The following is a 20372-nucleotide window of genomic DNA, read 5'->3' as shown; positions in this document are numbered from 1 at the left end:
AGTGTATAGGAATGCAAGAGGTTTCTGTGCATTATTTTTGTATCCTGCAAACTTACCAAATTCATTGATTAGTTCCAGTAGTTTTCTGGTGGCATCTTTAGGGTTTTCTCTGTATAGTTTCGTGTCATCTGCAAACAATGACAGTTTTACTTCTTTTCCAATTTGTATTCCTTTTATTTCTTTTCCTTCTCTGATTGCCATGGCTTGGCCTTCCAAAACTGTGTTGAATAATAGTGGTGAGAGTGGACATCTTTGTCTTGTTCCTGATCTTAGAGGAAATGCTTTCAGTTTTTCACCATTGAGAATGATGTTTGCTGTGGGTTTGTCATATATGGCCTTTATTATGTTGAGGTAGGTTCCCTCTATGCCCTGTTTCTGGAGAGTTTTTATCATAAATGGGTGTTGAATTTTGTCAAAAGCTTTTTCTGCATCTATTGAGAAGATCATACAGTTTTCCTTTTTCAATTTGTTAATATGGTGTATCACATTGATTGATTTGCCTATATTGAAGAATCCTTGCATCCCTAGGATAAATCCTACTTGATCATGATGTACGATCCTTTTAATGTGTTGTTGGATTCTGTTTGCTTGTATTTTGTTGAGGAATTTTGCATCTATATTCATCAGTGATATTGGTCTGTAATTTTCTTTTTTTGTAGTATCTTTGTCTGGTTTTGGTATCAGGGTGATGGTGGCCTCATGGAATGAGTTTGGGAGTGTTCCTTCCTCTGCAGTTTTTTGGAGGAGTTTGAGAAGGATGGGTGTTAGCTCTTCTCTAAATGTTTGATAGAATTCACCTGTGTGGCCATCTGGTCCTGGTATTTTGTTTGTTGGAAGATTTTTGATCACAGTTTCTATTTCATTACTTGTGATTGGTCTGTTCATATTTTGTTTCTTCCTGGTTCAGTCTTGGAAGGTTATACCTTTCTAAGAATCTGTCCATTTCTTCCAGGTTGTCCATTTCATTGGCATAGAGTTGCTTGTAGTAGTCTCTTAGGATGCTTTGTATTTCTGTGGTGTCTTTTGTAACTTCTCCTTTTCATTTCTAATTTTATTGATTTGAGTCCTCTCCCTCTTTTTCTTGATGAGTCTGGCTAATGGTTTATCAATTTTGTTTATCTTCTCAAAGAACCAGCTTTTAGTTTTATTGATCTTTGCTATTGTTTTCTTTGTTTCTATTTCATTTATTTCTGCTCTGATCTTTATGATTTCCTTCCTTCTACTAACTTTGGTTTTTGTTTGTTCTTCTTTCTCTAGTTCCTTTAGGTGTAAGATTAGATTATTTATTTGAGATTTTTCTTTTTTCTTGAGGTAGGCTTATATTGCTATAAACTTCCCTCTTAGAACTGCGTTTGCTGCATCCCACAGGTTTTGGATCGTTGTGTTTCCGTTGTAATTTGTCTCTAGGTATTTTCTGATTTCCTCTTTGATTTCTTCAGTGATCTCTTGGTTATTTAGTAATGTATTGTTTAGCTTCCATGTGTTTGTGTTTTTTATGGTTTTTTCCCTGTAATTGATTTCTTTTTTTTTTTTTTTTTTTAAACTTTCAGGGAAATTTATTAAAGAGAAACATTGACTGAAACCATTGAACACAGGGCATAACAACACACAGAGGAACTTCTAACAGCCACCGGATCCAACAGGTCCCGGCCCCCCCCATCCCAGGGTCCCCAACAAGGTGCCTCTGCTGCACCCCACCAGGCGGCCCTCCATCCCCCCCAGTCTCCCTTCCTCAGGGCCCCGCTGGTGGCCTCTCGCCAGGACGATGGGCACCGGCAATGCCCACTTCCCCCGGGGCAGCCCCTACCCCTCTGGCCCACATGCCCGGGGCCTGGCCCTGCCCTGTGGCGGGTACAGGACAGTCCCAGAGCAGGGCACGCACCACCGAGCCGAGGACATGGAGTCCCGAGGAACAGCGGGGTGGCCCAGCAGAGCACAGGCCCCGGGGTCCTCCCGCAGACCTCCTGCAGCCCCGGTCCAGGTCTTCCTTCCCAAGGTCCCAGGTGGGCTCCCAGGTCCTGGGGTGGACACTGGCTCTGACCTCGTCCATCCCGTCCTCCCCGCCGGCTCCTGGGACTGGGCTCAGGGTCTCCGTGCCGGGCCGGGGTCGCGGGGGGAGCTGCTCAGAGGAGAGCACACGCACACTTCCACAACAAGAAGCAGCGCTGGGCCTGAATCTACGCCCAGAAAGCACACGTTGAGCTCACGACACTGGCCCACAGAGACCAGAGCCTTGGCTGGCACGTGGCGCACCACAGGGCTCCACGGGGGGACGATGGCTGGAGTGTGTGTGTTGGGGGGAGGGGAGCGGGGGCTGGGGGGGTTCCTTGACACCTGGGTCCCTCTGGGGCCTACAGGGACACATTTGGGCTTGCCAGCACAGGGAGCAGCCTGCCCCAGAGGGGGGACACTGAATAGGGGTCCCCTCTCGGGAGGGAGGCCCAGGCACCTTGAGTGGCCCCTAACGTCTCCCAGACCAGTGTGGGTGGCAGCCATCTGCAGGTGCCCCTCACCTAGGCCGGGGCTGGCCACTCAGGGCTGCTCCCAGGTGGCAGGCTTTGGGGCTGGCCTTGGTATTGGCAGCTGGTGAGTTGTGGTTCTCCAGGCCAGTCCCAGGTCTCCAGTGGCCATGCACAAACCTAGGTAGAACAAAACACTCCTCCCTCCCGCCAACAAATTCTCTTGGACCCTGCCCGGACCCCCCTCCTCCTCCTGCCCCTCATCCTCTTCTCCATGTCTCCCTCCTCCATCTCCTCCCTCTCCTCCTCCTCCTCCTTTGGAACAAACGCTTCCCTGCACCCCCCACTCACACCAAAGCCAGTTGTGGGGTACTGGGTCACCAGGTACTCAGTGCCCTAACTGCCAAGCTGAGCCGACGCTCTCGCCTGGGATCGTCTCCTCACAGCATTTGCTGTCCTTGTCCCTATTGCCCTTGCAGGCTGCAGGGGGAGGAGACTGCCCCCGGCCCTCACTTGCGCAGAGGCTCCAGGGGGCTGCCTTCCTGGGGCGGGGCTCCCCTCGAGCAGTGTAGATGATCCTGAAGACGGGCTGGACCCTGCGGTGTCCCCTCAGGGGCGCCTCCTCTCTGCCCCGCAGCTCTTCCTCGCCAGCGCCAGCGCTGGCTCCTTCCGGCAGGGGCGGCCCCGGGGGAGGCTCCTCTAGGCCCCGCGTGGCCTGGGGGCCCATCAGCATCATTAGCTCAGAGCCCACAGGGTGGGCGTCTGAGGGTGGCCGGAAGACAGGGCTGATGCCAGAGCCCCCTACTATACCTTTCTCAGTCTCTGCTGTGTTGGGGTCTCTGTCTGAGGCTCGGGTACCCCTCGTGCTGGGTATGGTGGCTCCCCGCTTGTGTCGCCGGTGCCTCCCTGAGCTGACTTTGGCTTGGTTGGTGGAGTCCCTTCCAGCTGGTGGATGCCGAGGGGGCTGGGCCTGGGCCTGGCTGCCCTGCCCCTCTGCCCCAGTCAAGGCCCCCACTGTTCCTGCGGACTGCCCCTTCCCCTCGTTAAAATATCTGGGTTGCCTGCTAGGGGAGGGGGTGCCTGGATATCTTGAGCCTATGCTTCCTCGGGCTTGGGGTGGCTCATGGCCCCAGCCCCCATCTCGTTTCCCAGCTCCTCTGCTGCAAGCTGAGGCTTCTGCTTTGCTGGGGGCTGGTTCTCGGCCCTAGGACACGCTGCCTGGCTCTGGCCTTCCTCCCCAGTCCCGCAGAGGCACAGCACCTGCCTGCGCTTCAGTGACAGGGTAGCCCCTTCCTGGACGGTCTCAGCGCTGCTCCCACGAAACAGCCGTGCCTGCACCATGACCGGAGGGGCTGGCACACTGGTTTCTGCCAGTACCTGGGGGCCAGAGGCCCTGTGGCCCCTTCCCACTTGCCTCTGCTTCTCCCTGGCCACTGCCATGGTGGCCTCCCACTCCTCCTCATCGCGAATGAGCTTCAGTAACTGCAGGAAAGTGGGCGCACACCCTCGCTGCTCCAGGAGCTTGAGCTTGCCCTGGAGGGCGGGGCTCATGGAGGCATGAGCCAGGACGCGTTTCAGGCGAATCATGTCTGCGCTTCTCACTGACCAGGGGCTGTGCTGCAGGGCCTTCTGCAGCAGGGGCTCTAACCGTAGCAAAAAATCAGAGACTTTCTCTCCGGATTTCTGACATGTCTGGAGGAAGTTTAAATGTGAGGTTCTATAGTCCTCTTTACTCCCGAAGATCTGCTTCAGGGTGTCCAGGCACTGCTCCACAGTCATGGAGTCATTGTTGGCCCGGAGCACCTGTATGAGGGACAGGGCGGGGCCCTCTAAGCTTTCCAGGAAACGCCGCTGCTTCTCTACCTCAGGCACCTGCCAACTCTGCATCATCTCAGTCACCTGCTCTAGCCAGGCTTCAAAGTTCTCTTTGCCTGGGCCTGGGAATGTGCTTCCCGAAAACACCTTCAGTTTTGGGTACCACATGCTTGCTTTCAGAGGCTGCGGGACTGGTGCCTCGACTTGAGCCAAGCCTTTTGGCTCTACGTTCTCAGGGTAAGTGCTATGCCCCAGGGTATTGACCACATCTACCATTCTCCGGCCCTCATCTTTCAGGAAGTAGTTCAGTCTGTTGATACGTTCATCACCTGGGCTACGGGGCTTCACCACCACTTCCCAGGTACCTCCCCTTCCTGGGATCTGATTGGGCATCGTAGCATAATTGACCTCGTCAGACAATTCGATGAAAACTGCCTTAGAGTTGTCTTCCCTTCTGAACATTCTGCCCAGCACACTGTAGGCACACAGGGGCTGTAAGCCCGCCTTCAGGGTCTCTGTACTTTCCTCTTCACTACACTCCACAGGGATGCCCATGATCAGCACGGCCTTCCTGGGGTCCAGGCCCAGCCCCTTGCACCAATCCTCCAACAGATGCACAGCCATTGCTCCCACTACCTATGGACTGACCTAATGCTAGGGGCAGTAATCAGCTCACAGCGTTTGACCAGGACTCAAGGAATTCTGAGTCAATGCCAAGTATGAAGGCAGAATTGTTCTGGGTATCCACAGCCTCTGCTTGCCGTGGCCTCCTCCTCCAAGTCCAAGGACTCCTCTGTGTGTACTGGAGACGCCTGCAGGCCGGGGCGCCTGCACACCACACCACCACGCGTCCGTCGCCACTGCTCGCGCGCTGCATTCTCCTGTAATTGATTTCTAAGCTCATAGCGTTGTGGTCAGAAAAGATGCTTGATATGATTTCAATTTTCTTAAATTTACTGAGGCCTGATTACTGACCCAAGGTGTGATCTATCCTGGAGAATGTTCCGTGTGCACTTGAGAAGAAAGTGTAATCTGCTGTTTTTGGATGGAATGTCCTATAAATATCAATTAAATCTGTCTGGTCTATTGTGTCATTTAAAGCTTGTGTTTCCTTATTAATTTTCTGTTTGGATCATCTGTCCATTGGTGTAAGTGAGGTGTTAAAGTCCCCCACTATGATTGTGTTACTGTCGATTTCCTCTTTTATAGCTGTTAGCAGTTGCCTTATGTATTGAGGTGCTCCTATGTTGGGGTGCATATATATTTATAATTATTCTATCTTCTTCTTGGATCGATCCCTTGATCATTAGGTAGTGTCCTTCCTTGTCTCTTGTAACAGTCTTTATTTTAAAGTCTATTTTATCTGATATGAGTATAGCTACTCCAGCTTTCTTTTGATTTCCATTTGCATGGAATATCTTTTTCCATCCCCTCACTTTCAGTCTGTATGTGTCGCTAGGTCTGTAGTGGGTGTCTTGTAGACAGCATATATATGGGTCTTGGTTTTCTATCCATTCAGCGAGCCTGTGTCTTTTGGTTGGAGCGTTTAATCCATTCACGTTTAAGGTAATTATTGATATGTATGTTCCTATTACCAATTTCTTAGTTGTTATGGGTTTGTTTTTGTAAGTCCTTTTATTCTGTTGTGTTTCCCACTTAGAGAAGTTCCTTTAGCATTTGTTGTAGAGCTGGTTTGGTGGTGCTGAATTCTCTTAGTTTTTGCTTGTCTATAAAGCTTTTGATTTCTCTGTCTAATCTGAATGAGATCCTTGCCAGGTAGAGTAATCTTGGTTGTAGGTTCTTCCCTTTCATCACTTTAAATATATCATGCCACTCCCTTCTGGCTTGTAGAGTTTCTGCTGAGAAATCAGCTGTTAACCTTATGGGAGTTCCCTTGTATGTTATTTGTCGTTTTTCCCTTGCTGCTTTCAAGAATTTTTCTTTGTCTTTAATTTTTGATAGTTTGATTACTATGTGTCTCGGCGTGTTTCTCCTTGGGTTTATCCTGCCTGGGACTCTTTGCGTTTCCTGGACTTGGGTGGCTATTTCCTTTCCCGCGTTAGGGAAGTTTTCGACTATAATCTCTTCAAATATTTTCTTGGGTCCTTTCTCTCTCGCTTCTCCTTCTGGGACCCCTATAATGCGAATGTTGTTCTGTTTAATGTTGTCCCAGAGGTCTCTTAGGCTTTTTTTTTTTTTTTTCATTCTTTTTTCTTTATTCTGTTATGTGGCAGTGAATTCCACCATTCTGTCTTCCAGGTCACTTATCTGTTCTTCTGCCTCAGTTATTCTGCTATTCATTCCTTCTAGTGTATTTTTTTTTAATATATAAATTTATTTATTTATTTATTTATTTTTGGCTGTGTTGGGTCTTCGTTTCTGTGCGAGGACTTTCTCTAGTTGGCGGCAAGCGGGGGCCACTCTTCATCACGGTGCGCGGGCGTCTCACTATCATGGCCTCTCTTGGTGTGGAGCCCAGGCTCCAGACGTGCAGGCTCAGTAGTTGTGGCTCACGGGCCTAGTCGCTCCATGGCATGTGGGATCTTCCCAGACCAGGGCTCGAACCCGTGTCCCCTGCATTGGCAGGCAGATTCTCAACCACTGCGCCACCAGGGAAACCCCTTCTAGTGTATTTTTGATTTCAGTTATTGTATTGTTCATCTCTGTTTGTTCTTTGATTCTTCTAGGTGTTTTTCTTTAATTCTTCTAGGTCATTGTTAAACATTTCTTGCATCTTCTTGATCTTTGCCTCCATTCTTTTTGCGAGGTCCTGGATCATCTTCACTATCATTATTCTGAATTCTTTTTCTGGAAGGTTTCCTATCTCCACTTCATTTAGTTGTTTTTCTGGGGTTTTATCTTGTTCCTTCATCTGGTACATAGCCCTCTGCCTTTTCATCTTGTCTGTCTTTTTGTGAATGTGGTTTTTGTTCCACAGGGTGCAGGATTGTAGTTCTTCTTGCTTCTGTTGTCTGCCCTCTGGTGTATGAGGCTATCTAAGAGGCTTGTGCAAGCTTCCTGATGGGAGGGACTGGTGGTGGGTAGAGCTGGGTGTTGCTCTGGTGGGCAGAGCTCAGTAAAACTTTAATCTGCTTGTCTGCTGATGGGTGGGCTGGGTCCCCTCCCTGTTGGTTGTTTGGCCTGAGGCAACCCAACACTGGAGCCTATCCGGGCTCTTTGGTGGGGCTAATGGCGGACTCTGGAAGTGCTCACGCCAAGGAGTACTTCCCTGAACTTCTGCTGCCAGTGCCCTTGTCCCCACGATGAGACACAGCCACCTCCCGCCTCTGCAGGAGACCCTCCAACACTAGCAGGTAGGTCTGGTTCAGTCTCCTGTGGGGTCACTGCTCCTTTCTCTGGGTCCCATTTGCACACTACTTTGTGTGTGCCCTCCAAGAGTGGAGTCTCTGTTTCCCCCAGTCCTGTCGAAGTCCTGCAGTCAAATCCCGCTAGCCTTCAAAGTCTGATTCTGTAGGAATTCCTCCTCCTCCTCTTGCCAGACCCCCAGGTTGGGAAGCCTGACATGGGGCTCAGAACCTTCACTCCAGTGGGTGGACTTCTGTGGTATAAGTGTTCTCCAGTCTGTAAGTCACCCACCCAGCAGTTACGGGATTTGATTTTACTGTGATTGCGCCCCTCCTACCGTCTCATTGTGGCTTCTCCTTTGTCTTTGGATGTGGGGTTTTTTTTTTGGCGAGTTCCAGTGTCTTCCTGTCGATGATTGTTCACCAGTTAGTTGTGATTCTGGTGCTCTCGCAGGAGGGAGTGAGTACACGTCCTCCTACCCCGCCATCTTCCTCACAGCACTCTTGAACGAAAGCTCTGTCTTTATTCCTGTCTCATCGATGAGGAGACCATGCTGTCAGGGTGAAGCATTTGAAAGTACTTGGATTTCTACTTCCGTTTCGTTAAAACACTTTAAAATGTTTAATTCTTTGACTTGTATAGAATGTGAACTTTAAATTAATTTCCTTTCAATATGATACCATTTTGAAAATTCTGCCGAGGAAAACAAATTAACCAGGCCTTTTATTTATTTACAGCTTGGAAGACTTTCATGATTGGATTTCTAAAGCCATAAACTCTCAGGAAACTGATGGCCTCATCAATTCTGTGAGTTGTTAAAACGCATCGTGTGTGCTTTGGGTGTTTTCCTAGATTCGGATTTACAGTACGCTGTTTAGTAATCTTAATTATCTCATGCTGTGCAAGGCCAGGTCATGTGTCCTGCCTTCTTGGTAAACAGCAGTCCTCGCTGGCCCCGTGAAGGGTGCCCCCCCCTGTCTTTGTGAGGCTGGAGCTTTAGCTGCTTTGTGATGCTGTGTGTGGAGATGGTTTTCACTCTTCAGGCAGCACTGTTGAATCAATCCGTTTAGGTAGAGAGTATCAAGATTAAGACAAAAGAGTGAGAGACATCAGTATTAAATCTATACATGGGATGGCCTGCTGTGATGATTAAACATACTGTCTGTGTTAATCGATTAATTATGGACGTATCTGTGTCCACTTATGGACACACTTGCTGGTATTTTTGCTCCTTTGTGGTCATTTATCAGCATGGCCACCGAGAGCTCAGCAGGAGGCACATAAACCAAATAAAGTGAAAAACCTAACCTCTAGGTGGGATCTTTACAAAAGCAAATTAAACTATTATCCAGAACAATGATCCTTGGCTTTCACTCTGCGAATTTCTTCCCTAAAACACAGGAAAGTGTAGTTTACTCTTTTGTGTTATGAACTGTTTGCATTTTTCTCCTCTTTTCCGGCAGGAGCTGGGGTCTCCGAGCAGGGCGGGCGACCCCCCATCAGAGGCCTGGCGTCAGTCGGCGACCCCCCTGCGCCTCCGCTGCGTGGACACGTTCCGCGGGTATGTGGGCTCCCTGGTGACACGTGGGCACAGGTGGCCTCGGATGGCACGTTCCTAAGTCCACCCACTTGCAGCGGGAGGCATTTCACGTACCTTTTACTCTCTAGGCTAGAAAGGATTTCCTGCCCTAAAGAGAAATCGGCAGCCTCTTCTGAGTTGAAAACTGTCATGAGAGCCAGGGTGACGTGTCACTGGACAGCAGCAGTGGGAGAGGCCGGAGCCCGCCTCCCCTGGTGCACAGGTGCTGCTGAGAAAGCCACTCACACGTGTGAGCAGCTGCCCGAGCGCCCCGTGTCCGCTCAGCCCTGGACCGATGGGCCGGTGCCCCAGTCTGGAAACGGAACCCTCAGCCTCCTCCACCATTCACACAGCAGCTCGGATATCAACTGATAGCAAATCCACAGAGTCCTGCAGTAAATTGTTATTTTCCAGTTCTGGGAAAAGAACGAAGGCCAGGACCAAACTCTGAAAATAGAGTCTAAAACTGTATGGCTGAAAAGCAATATCTAGGTGTCAGGTCTTCTGTGTCTCCCACTGAGGCCTTTCAAACTCCAGTGAGAACCTGATAACTCTGACCCAGCTTCACGAGCTCTGAGTGTTCCTGTGTGTGTATCCAAAGCCAGGCAGTAATAACAGTAATGATACTAATAGTAACCACTGCTAACAGTTTTGAGTCCTCATGGTATGCCAATCACTGTGCCAATTTGTCTTAATTTCTTTAATCTCTTAGCAATCCTATGAAGTACATACTTTTAATAACACACCTGTTTCACAGATAAAGAAATTGAGCCACAGAGTTGAGTAAGTTGGGCTCCAGAGTGCCCACAAATCACCCACTGACATACTAACGTTTTTATTCCCCACATTCTGAGAAATTAGCAGCAAACAACAGCACATGCAGAATCTATTTTATTGTATTTCTCTTTCTTTCGGAGATGTTCACAGGTGGACGGGAGTTGACATTGATTAAGTGCTAAGATATTTCAAGCGCCGTTTAGGTGCTGTGATGTATGTTACTCTCCATCATGGTGCCCGTGGTCCCCGGGTCAGGGGTGTCCCTCCTTCACAGAGAACTGATGAGGGGCCCGCCTGAGGTCCAGTGGCTCCTAAGAGAGAGGGACTCAGGGCTTGACCCTGAAGACTGTCCCCTCCCACTACAGTTCTTTAACCTGAGACATCTAAGTAATTAGCACAAAGTGGAGTGATCGGGAATGTTTTGCACCGTTTTCAAGTTACACAGTTCAGTGTTGGTGTAAGTTTTTCTTCAGACATCATGTTGGAAGTGTTGGCAGAGAGGACTTTAGCGCAGGGTCCTAACCGTGATGGTTAGAAGTGGGAGTTTCCTGCTCGTTAAGTGTCTGCTTGTATCATGACGGCACCTGTGTCCTGCAGCCGGGCCATCCTTGTCACGTGCCGAGGCCCTGAGAGCACATCTTTGTGGCTTTGCAGGGTCGCTCTCATCCTCATGGTCTTCGTGAACTACGGAGGTGGGAAATACTGGTACTTCAAGCATGCAAGTTGGAACGGTAAGCCACCGCCGAGAGGTCGCCTTGCTGACGCGGGCCCTCTGAGAGCCGCAGGTAGGAGGGCTCCTCGGCGTCCCCCAGGGGTTCTAGAGGTGAGCCCCACAGAGGCCCCTTAGGTCATCCTGTCAGCCTTCAGTTCTGTCCTTCCTTTCATGTGCTCTGGCTCCGAGATGCTTCGCTGCCATCACGTTGTCAGCGATCCTTGTCCTCCTCTAGGTGTGCCGTGTACCTCAGCCGCATGGGCGTCCTGCCCCGGGACTCGTGGTCCTCCTGGGGGTGCCGTGGAGCTGGGGGTGGCCGGAGTGGTGCTGAGTAGTGGCTGTGAATCTGGCTGGGGGGGTGGTTTAGGATGGGTTTTGAGTAAGATCTGCCTAAGATCACAGATTGTCCGCATACTTCTCTGTGGTGCTGCCACAGCAGGGGTGCTCTCAGGTAGCGCCCGGCTGGCCCCTGGCCGCAGAGTCCAGGGAGCTCGCTGCTGCTTCACAAGGTTTTCCCAGGACTCGCCCCGTCAGTGCGAGATGGAAGCCGTCCCGGGTCAGGGAGCACCGACGTTCCAGGTCCTTTCCTCACTGTCGTGCTTGTGTTCTTCTGCAGGACTGACGGTGGCTGACCTTGTGTTCCCGTGGTGAGTTGCCAGTCCGCCATCCGCTCTTCGTAGCCCATCTGCAAAGTTTTGTTTTCAGCGGATGCTGGACCTTCCCAACACCAGCCTTGAGTTCCAGGCTGCGGGCCTGTGCTGCCCACAGGTGATGGCGTGATGAGGTCCTTCCGAAAGCCGGGTTCCTGAATCATTCTGACACTTGGCCTCGTGCTTATCTAAGACACTTGAGAATAAAAGACTGCTGATTTCAGAGGGAACATTTTATTAGTGTGCATATGATGTACAAGATCCTGGAATCTCGTAGGAAATCATAAATTCTGAGTATTCCACTAATCCTGAAAATAAATTTAAACATCTTAGTTCCTAAAAGGTATGCAGTATATCAGTATCAGGGAATTCTGATAAGTGTGTAGCAGCTAAGGATAGTAATAAGTTACACTTTCAAATAATAGTGGAGGACTTCCCTGGTGGTGCAGTGGTTAAGAACCAGCCTGCCAATGCAGGGGGCACGGGTTCAAGCCCTGGTCTGGGAAGATCCCACATGCCGTGGAGCAACTAAGCCCCTGCGCCACAACTACTGAGCCTGCGCTCTATAGCCCGCGAGCCACAACTACTGAGCCCACGAGCCACAACTACTGAAGCCTATGTGCCTAGAGCCCATGCTCCGCAACAAGAGAAGTCACTGCAATGAGAAGCCCGCGCTCCGCAACGAAGAGTAGCTCCCGCTCGCCGCAACCAGAGAAAGCCCGTGCGCAGCAACGAAGACCCAATGCAGCCATAAATAAACAAACAAATAAAAAAATAAAATAAAATAAAATAATAGTGGAGTACCCCGCTCTGCCCGGAGCATTCCCCTGTTGAGGGACTCTGGCCCCTGCACAACGTGGCTTTTGTGTCTTTGCTGGGATGCTTTGAGCGACTTGCTTCCGTCATTTATAGGCAGGACCAGCCACTGGTTTGCGTCTTTGGTCCCCAGTGTTTCACTGCTAATATGAACTCAGGTTTATCTGAGTGGGGGAGGAGTTCCTTTTGTTTTAATTGACGTATGGTTGATGTACAACATTATATAAGTTACAGGTGTACAATATAGGGATTCACAGTTTTTAAAGGGTACACTCCACTTATAGTTATTATAAAATATTGGTATTCCTTATGTTGTACAATACATCCTTGTAGCTTATTTTATACCTAGTGGTTTGTCTGTCTTTGATGGGAGGCTTGTCCATGGAAGCTGCAGTCAGTCCCGAAGGATCTCCGCCTAAGACAGGACGAGAAGGTGCACAGTCCTTCCAGCCCAACATTCTGATTCGTCTCCACCACTAAACCGGAAGTGGTTTCAATCGTTGGTTTCTTTCAGAAATCACGTGTTGCTTCTCTTACATATTTGGTTATAAAATACTAATGACATAGAGACAAAAAAAGTTGGAAGTGGCCACCTAGTAATAGCTGTTGTTTTTTTAGGTTTGTGTTTATTATGGGATCTTCGATCTTTCTGTCAATGACTTCCGTTCTGCAGCGGGGATGTTCCAAATTCAGATTGCTGGGGAAAATTGCATGGAGGAGTTTCCTGTTAATCTGTATAGGAATTGTCATCGTGAACCCCAATTATTGCCTTGGTCCACGTAAGTATTTTTTCCCCTCTGTTAGAATGTATTCAGGTTGAAATAGGGAAACGATGTGTTATAATTTGAAAGAAGTGCAGTTTCTCCATCTCATGTACCTGCAAAAAGAACAGTTACTAGAAAAGTATATCTAATGCTTGTATGACTTTGGGCATTATTATTATTACTATCTTGGAATTTTAGGCCTGGGAGGTGCCACCAAGTCCACTCAAACCCTTCTGTACAAAGGAAGACCCTGGGGCCGGGAGAGTGAGGTGCTGTGTCCGTGTGTAGTGAAGGGCAGAGCAGGGGCCAGACCAGGCCACTGGTTCTCAGAGCTGCCCTCCTGCCGCTTTGGTTTCATCAGCTTTCACAGTAAGGCTGTTGTTCAAGGGTCCACCTTGCCATCACCTGAATGCCCCCGGGCTGCGGGAAAGGTATAACATCTCTGTCACTGAGTGGCGTGAGAGGGACAGAAAAGCTGAGGGGCAGATGTGAGCCCTGTTCTGGGGACCAGTGTCGGAACCGGGGAATGCAGCGGCCACCGTCCTTAAGGGGCTTACGGTGTCATTAGGTGTCATTAGCAGAAAGAAGACGTACTTATCCAGGCAGGTGCCAGGTGAACCCCTCAGGCAAGAAGCACTAAGGCTTCAGGCAACGGGAGGAGGTGGGGTCCTAAGGGAAGGTGTCACAGAAGAGTCCATTCGATGGATCACCCAACAGAGGGCCGCTGCTCCGAGGAGGACACACTGCGGGGGTCCTTACAGGGTTACCATCGGGCAGTGATACAGTCACGTAGCCTGCAGGGCAGGGACAGTCCGCGGCCTGCACTGGGTCTGCAGGTTCCTGCTGGATGTGATTTGAATCCACACTCCTGATGGGAATGGCCGGGGCGGGGCGTGGCTTCAGGGCCGAGGGCGTCCGCACTTTATCCCCACACCGAGCCGGACCCTTGCTCTTAGCCCAGCCTCACTGCCGTGTGTGAGCCAGGCCCTTGACCACGTGTGTTTCCATCTCCAAGAGCTTAACTTCCTCAGGTGCAATGGAAGTCTGTCTCCCCCCTCAGGAAACAGTGGTGTCGTCTTGGGGTGAAGTGAGCAGTGCTGGCTGACACCCCTGTACCCTGTGCGTCCCGCAGTGTCCTGGGAGAAGGTGCGCATCCCCGGCGTGCTCCAGCGGCTCGGGGGCACCTACTTTGTGGTCGCCGTGTTGGAGCTGCTCTTTGCCAAGCCCGTGCCTGAGATCTGCACCTCGGTGAGAAACCCTGCATTGAAGAAGGGGGAGAGGTCCCTGTTTAGGTGCTAGAACTTTCTTTAGTTTTGAGTGCAGTACCAGAGACTACAAGACTCTTTAACTCAGTCAAAAACATTCATTTTTCTCTTCAATTAGTTATTTTTATTTAGTCTTTATATCTTTTTTTTTAAATTGTGGTAAAAAACACATAACATGAGATCTACTCTCTTCACACATATTTCAGTTTCCATTAATCAAATGAATGTGATGGCGTTAAATAACATCACCATCTTCTAGTTGGCTGGTCCAGCCTCTTGGGGGAATTACTGCCAGTTTTTCAATTTCCTGGTGGTAAAGACACACAAAAACCTCACAGAACATTTCAGTGTCTATACACATGCTGCAGAGGTTTGACTTGGACAGTGCCAAGGTCGGGCCGGGAGATGACAGTTCCGCCCTGGGCTGCTTCCTGTTTCTTCTTTGTAAGAAGTACGTGAGCATCTCACCTCTTTTATAATTACTTTCTGTCTTATTATAAATGGCTGAGTTGAGTTTACTCAGATGACAGCTATTTTTTTTCCCCCAATGGAAGTAAAACTTCAGGTGGAAATGTTTCAATCCTTCCATTTGGGGTCCTACTTCACAGTAAGTTAATAAAGCTGTATTGGTTGTCCAGCTCCTTCCTATGTGGGTAACTAGCAAATTCATCGCTGAATCTCAGGTTCTCTTGGTTTTTCTTGTAACGATCCCTCGGTTGTATGTGCTTGGAGCGCATTTACACTTCACTCCTTCGCACCGCGCCCCCCGGTCCCCGCTGGCGCACCCGTGCCCTCTGCTGTAGACGACGGAAGGCACGCGGGGGCTGCACGTGCACACGTGAACCTGACCTTGCTGGCTGTGGGGGACCGGAGGGTCTGCGAGGCTCGTCCAGGTCCCACAGTGGAGCCCAGGGCTGGGGGGACACCAGGAGTGGTGGGCTGCACCTCTCCTTCCTTCAACCAGAAGAGCTCCAAAAGCTTAAATTTTATTTTCCGTTTTAAAAAATATAGCTGTATTTCTTTCTTTTAATTTAATTTAATTTATTTATTTTTGGCTGTGTTGGGTCTTCAGTGCTGCGCGCGGGCTTTCTCTAGTTGCAGTGAAGGGCGGTTACTCTTCGTTGCGGTGCACAGGCTTCTCATTGCGGTGGCTTCTCTTGTTGCGGAGCACGGGCTCTAGGCACGCAGACTTCAGTAGTTGTGGCACGCGGGCTCAGTAGTTGTGGCTCGCAGGCTCTAGAGCGCAGGCTCAGTAGTTGTGGCGCACAGGCTTAGTTGCTCCGTGGCACGTGGGATCTTCCCGGACCAGGGCTCGAACCCGTGTCCCCTGCATTAGCAGGCAGATTCTTAACCACTGCGCCACCAGGGAAGTCCCTTTATTTCTTTTTAAAATAATAGCTTTCTTGAGATATAATTCACATACCATAAAGCTTACACATTTGAGGCGTAAAATTGAGGGATATTTAGTATATTCACAGAGTTGTGCGGTCGTCACCACTGTCTAATTCTAGAACAATTTCATTATCCCCCAAAACACCCTGTCCTCACTACCAGCCACTCTCCAACCCCAGGTCCCCCCAGCCCTAGGCAACCCCTAATCTACTCTCTGTCTATAGATCTGCCTGTTCTGGACATGTCATAGAAATTGAGTTATAGAATATGTGGCTTTTTGTGTCTGGCTTCTCTCATTTAGCAGAATATTTTTTGAGGTTTATCCATGTTATACCATCAGCACTTGATTCTTTTTTACTTCTGAATAATATTCCATTTTATGAGTGTACCACATTTTGTATCCAGTCATCAGGTGATGGATATTTGACTTGTTTTCACTTTCTGGCTATTATGCCTTATGATTCTATGTCCATTTGTGTACAAGTTTTTGTACGAACATCTCTTTTCAGATCTCGGGTATAGGAGTGGAATTGTCCACTGATTTCTTCTTAACTGGCATTTTACTGTGCTATATCATAGAGATGAAGCATCTAGACCACATACCACATATGGAATAAACACGCGTCTATTTTTTGTTACTACTATAAAGGCCAAGAGGAGCGTCACAGAGAATTTTCTGAGTACGTGTACTGCACTGTGTATTGTTTCCCATTCCACTTGCGTTTAGTTCACGTTTTTTATGCCCTGCCCCTGCAGGAGAGAAGCTGCTTTTCTCTGCTGGATATCACATCCAGCTGGCCCCAGTGGCTCTTCGTCCTGATGCTGGAAGGTGTTTGGCTGGCCTTGACCTTCTTCTTACCTGTTCCCGGATGCCCTACGTGAGCCAGCCCTGCGGGAAACCCCTTTTTGCCAAGTCCGAGCCCCTGGGTTACAGCTGTTGGATTTCCCACATTGGGACCTCCCTTCCTCTCTCTCTTCTCCCCTTGTGTGGGAGGGGGTTTGGGCACGTGTCCAGAGGCCTGTCTCCGTGAGGTTTTCCAGGGTCGGTGGGACGGACGTTGGGCCCCCGCCTCACCCCTCGGGCAGCCGGCGAGTCAGGGGCCCCGCAGTGGACGTGCATGGCGCCCCGGGGTCGTCAGGCTGGTGGGTGTTTGCGGCTCTCTGTGGGCACGCACGTCACCAGTGTACATCCCCCCGCTCCTAAGTCTGGTGGGTGAAGTGCATGTTCTCGCTTCCCCAGCGGCTATCTGGGCCCCGGGGGCCTCGGAGACTGGGGCAAGTACCCGAATTGCACGGGAGGCGCTGCCGGCTACATTGACCGCCTGCTCCTGGGAGGCCATCACCTCTACCAGCATCCTTCCTCGGCTGTGAGTGAGCCCGGCTCCGACCTGACACTGAGGGGAAGGACGGGAAAGAGCCAACTCCGAACTGTGGCCATGAAATAGACTAGGGTGGAGCGAAGTTTTATTTGAAAAGTTGGCTGACTTCACAGACTTGAGTTTAATGTTGGTTGTGGGCGGCGTGTAGACGTTTCTTTGGCTGTTGAAGTGAGACTGCCTGGTGTCAGGTGTGCAGCCAGGTGCTTTCTTGTACATCTCAGGTATGGGGACAGCTCCCCTTGCGGGAGGTCTGTCAGGCAGTGCTTTTGGGATCAGCACGTGTGGGGCTGGAGGAAGCAGGACGGGGCAGTGGGGACAGCCACACGCAGGCCCCCGCTGGTCTCCTGGGGGCTGGGGCGGCCCCTCAGGGTTGTTCTCAGTGGAGTGAGGGACCAGGCCCTAGACATCCCTGGTGGGATGTGATGGCCTGGCCGGGGGCGACTCCTGAGGGGCAGCCTCTCTTCAGGGACAAATCCAGAAGCGGCTGAGAGCTTTGGGCCATGAAAATGTCTAGCAGTCGGGGGAGTGGATGCTTTAATTGCAAAAGGGGTGGGATGGGCGGGCGGGGGCCGGATAGCTGGGCGGTGCCTTCCAGCACCCACTGCAATGACTGGTTCCAAATTTCTGCCGTTTCTACAATAACGATTTCTTTTATAATGAAATAATACAAAGGTATTTTTTTTATCGTTATTTACCTTGAAAGAAGAAAGGAAGCTGTCGGTGTTACAGTAGGGTTGGCCGCAAAGAGTAAAGCTGAAAATTAGAAGGTGTCAACGTGTGGTGTTTGAAGCTGGTTAGGGACGTGTAGTGTCACAGCCACAGGGCCCAGCACGGTCTCCGGGGCCGCCTGAGGTCCAGGCGGCTGCACTGCGCCAGGGCTCACGTCTGTGTTCCCTTCCAGAGTGTCACATGCCACACACTTTCTTGGCCAGAAGTATTCTGCCCATCATCCCCATAAGTTAGCGGTGAATTTCTGCAGGAAAACCAAAAATGTTGAATACTGGGGTGTAGCCAAGTTTGCGTTTTGTCTGCGAGTTGTTGTGTGCTTTTTGCGATCCTTGGGTGAGTCCCGCCTTCTTGCCCTGCCCTGTCAGGTGCTGTATCACACCGAGGTGGCCTACGACCCAGAAGGCATCCTGGGGACCATCAACTCCATTGTGATGGCGTTTTTAGGAGTTCAGGTATTTGTTCATTTCATGAGAATGCGTGTTCCTGACAGTTCGTGATTATTGATTCATTACTAATCCAAAAACCGTTTGATTAAAATAAGTAACTGGAAGCACATCTTCTGTGTTTCAGACCTAATAAGTTCTGTTTATACTTGACAGGTTGTCAAAACCAGAGGTTGCTAAAATTTAGCACATTAGAATAATTAGGTATAATTCCTATATTCTCCAAAGACGTTATTCACATGGCTCATCTCGGCAGTGGGTACACAGCAGCCCCTGGCTGAGAGGGGTCCCTGCTGGGCTGGCAGTCTTTGGAAGGTCACCTGTCACCTTATGTGTACAGTTGACACAGTTTCAGGTTATGCCTATTTTATGCCAAAGTCAGTAAAGGTTGTTCTTGGTTTCTCTCACATGCAGTTTTGTTAGGATTCTGAGCAGTCTAGATTTTCCTTGCTGAAGTTCTCCTTATTGGTGTTTGAAACTATTATTTGAGGGGAGATGACGGGGAGGGGAAAGACCGGGTCCAGCCTCCCGGGGGGGCTCTGCAACGGTGAAAGCGTGTGCTGTCCATGAGGCCGCTGAGTCCTCAGACGTGGCTGGTCTGACGGAGGAACTGGCTTTTAATTTTACGTCATTTAAATTTAAACTGAAATTGTCACAGGTGGCCAGTGGCTCCCACGTGGGACAGTGCAGGTCTACAGCATATACATTTTGGTGATTAAATAATTTCCTGTTTAGAGACACTGCCTTTCTGTCTGCAGCACTTTAGAGTTTACATTGGGTGCTTTTATTCGTAAATGCATTTAATCCCCCCACATGCTCTCCAGGGAAATCTGCGCCTGCAGGAGCAGCCGAGGGTGGGTGGTGAGGAGTACAGACCGGCGCCGGTGCCTGGACTTGACCCCGCTTACTAGCTGGGTCATCCCGGGAGTGTTACTGCACCCTCTGTGATGCAGTGGCACCTAAATAAGTTAATTCACATAAGGTTCTAAGAATGGGACATTCATAAATTTTAGCTATTGTAAGTTATTATTAACACTTTCTCTGATGTTTCCAGAAATTAATTCCTAATTTGCAAGGGGGTGGGGCTATGCAAAGTCCAGATTTTTCTCTTTTTAAAGTGTTTCCCTGCCTCTGGGTCCACCCTGTTCTGTCCCTCTTCTGTACCCCTGCCAGACTGGGCCATCTAGCAGGCCAGTCTGAGCTGGTTCCTTGTCACTTTGCGGGGAAAAGTGACTTTCCTTGGCTCCCATCACCTGTGGGAGAAAGCTCGTGCCTACCTGCTCCCACCTTCCCACCTCCGCCCACCCCCGGCCTTTCTGAATTGCCTGCAGCACCTCGGGGAGGCTGTGCCTTTTCACCCGTGTGACATACTCCTGTGCATGCTGTTCCTTCCTGCCCAGACACTGTTCCTGCTTTGTGCTCATATCCTCAGCCTGGCGGTACCTCCTCTGCACATCCCCTTCCCTCCCTCCTTCCCTCCCTCCCCGGTGGTCCCTGTGCCTCTAGGCCTCCACTAGCCAAGGGCAGGGGTACCGTTCATCCCCTTGTAACCCCAGTGCCTGCAGGTGAGTCTGCCTGTCGAGCGGTTAGGACAGTGGATGAGTATGAAGTAAGAACACATCGCAGGCGATTCTCTTGGTCATACTGTGCGTTTTCTTCCCCAGGCAGGGAAAATACTCCTGTATTACAAGGATCAGACCAAAGGCATCCTGATCAGATTCGCTGCCTGGGGTTGTTTTCTTGTAAGTAGCAGATGGTCCTCACTGAAATTCCTTCTCTTCACACATACACATTTCAAAGACATAAAATGTTTAGTGACCGGCCGTGGGATAGACAGCAGCTGTCACTTCGCATCGGTAACATTCTTCACTTGAATATCAGAGAGGAAAAGTCTCGACATCTAAGTTCTCAGGTTGATTTTCTTAGGAAAATGTCTTTATAAATAAGTCAATGAAGATATGAGGAAATGGAGCGGAGGTGTGGGTTCTTGTGGGGACCTTTGCCAGAAGGACCAGGCCAATGATAACAGGTTCAGTGGGGGCAAAAGATAAGCTTGGCTGTTCCTTTCACCCCTGACCTGGCAGTCATGTTTCCTCCACGGATTCACTCCAGTTGATCAGTTCGTTTACCTTCAACTCAGAGTAATGCTGAAAAGAGGTTTTTTGGAGAACATTTTTAGTTACACATCTTAAAAATGTTTGTCCAGTTAAAAGAATAAAACGGAGGGCACAGTTTTCAGCCTTCCCTAAGCAATTAAGTCACTCCTGTTTTTCAGTTTTGAACCAC

At 49.8% G+C, this 20372-nt stretch overlaps 1 protein-coding gene across 5 annotated transcripts in view; it reads left to right on the top strand.

The window, feature by feature from the left end:
* The window catches only part of HGSNAT (heparan-alpha-glucosaminide N-acetyltransferase), a 47103-nt gene that overhangs the window by 25502 nt on the left and 1229 nt on the right, over positions 1-20372 (top strand). For 4 of the 5 annotated variants that reach the window (XM_068532143.1, XM_068532146.1, XM_068532144.1 and 1 more), the window contains exons 6-15: positions 8318-8387; positions 9044-9141; positions 10591-10667; positions 11265-11295; positions 12733-12893; positions 14011-14126; positions 16292-16413; positions 16776-16902; positions 18009-18095; positions 19751-19828. In XM_068532143.1, the coding sequence (XP_068388244.1) occupies positions 8318-8387; positions 9044-9141; positions 10591-10667; positions 11265-11295; positions 12733-12893; positions 14011-14126; positions 16292-16413; positions 16776-16902; positions 18009-18095; positions 19751-19828 (967 nt within the window). Of the gene's footprint in view, positions 1-2326; positions 4512-5024; positions 5158-8317; positions 8388-9043; positions 9142-10590; positions 10668-11264; positions 11296-12732; positions 12894-14010; positions 14127-16291; positions 16414-16775; positions 16903-18008; positions 18096-19750; positions 19829-20372 lie in introns of those variants that run through there. The other variant, XM_068532148.1, reaches the window with a different exon arrangement.

The sequence above is a fragment of the Eschrichtius robustus genome, chromosome 21 (assembly GCF_028021215.1).
Source record: "Eschrichtius robustus isolate mEscRob2 chromosome 21, mEscRob2.pri, whole genome shotgun sequence".
Taxonomy (NCBI): Eukaryota; Metazoa; Chordata; class Mammalia; order Artiodactyla; family Eschrichtiidae; genus Eschrichtius; species Eschrichtius robustus.
Note: the sequence above shows the minus strand (reverse complement) of the source record. Positions and strands in the feature narration are given on the sequence as shown.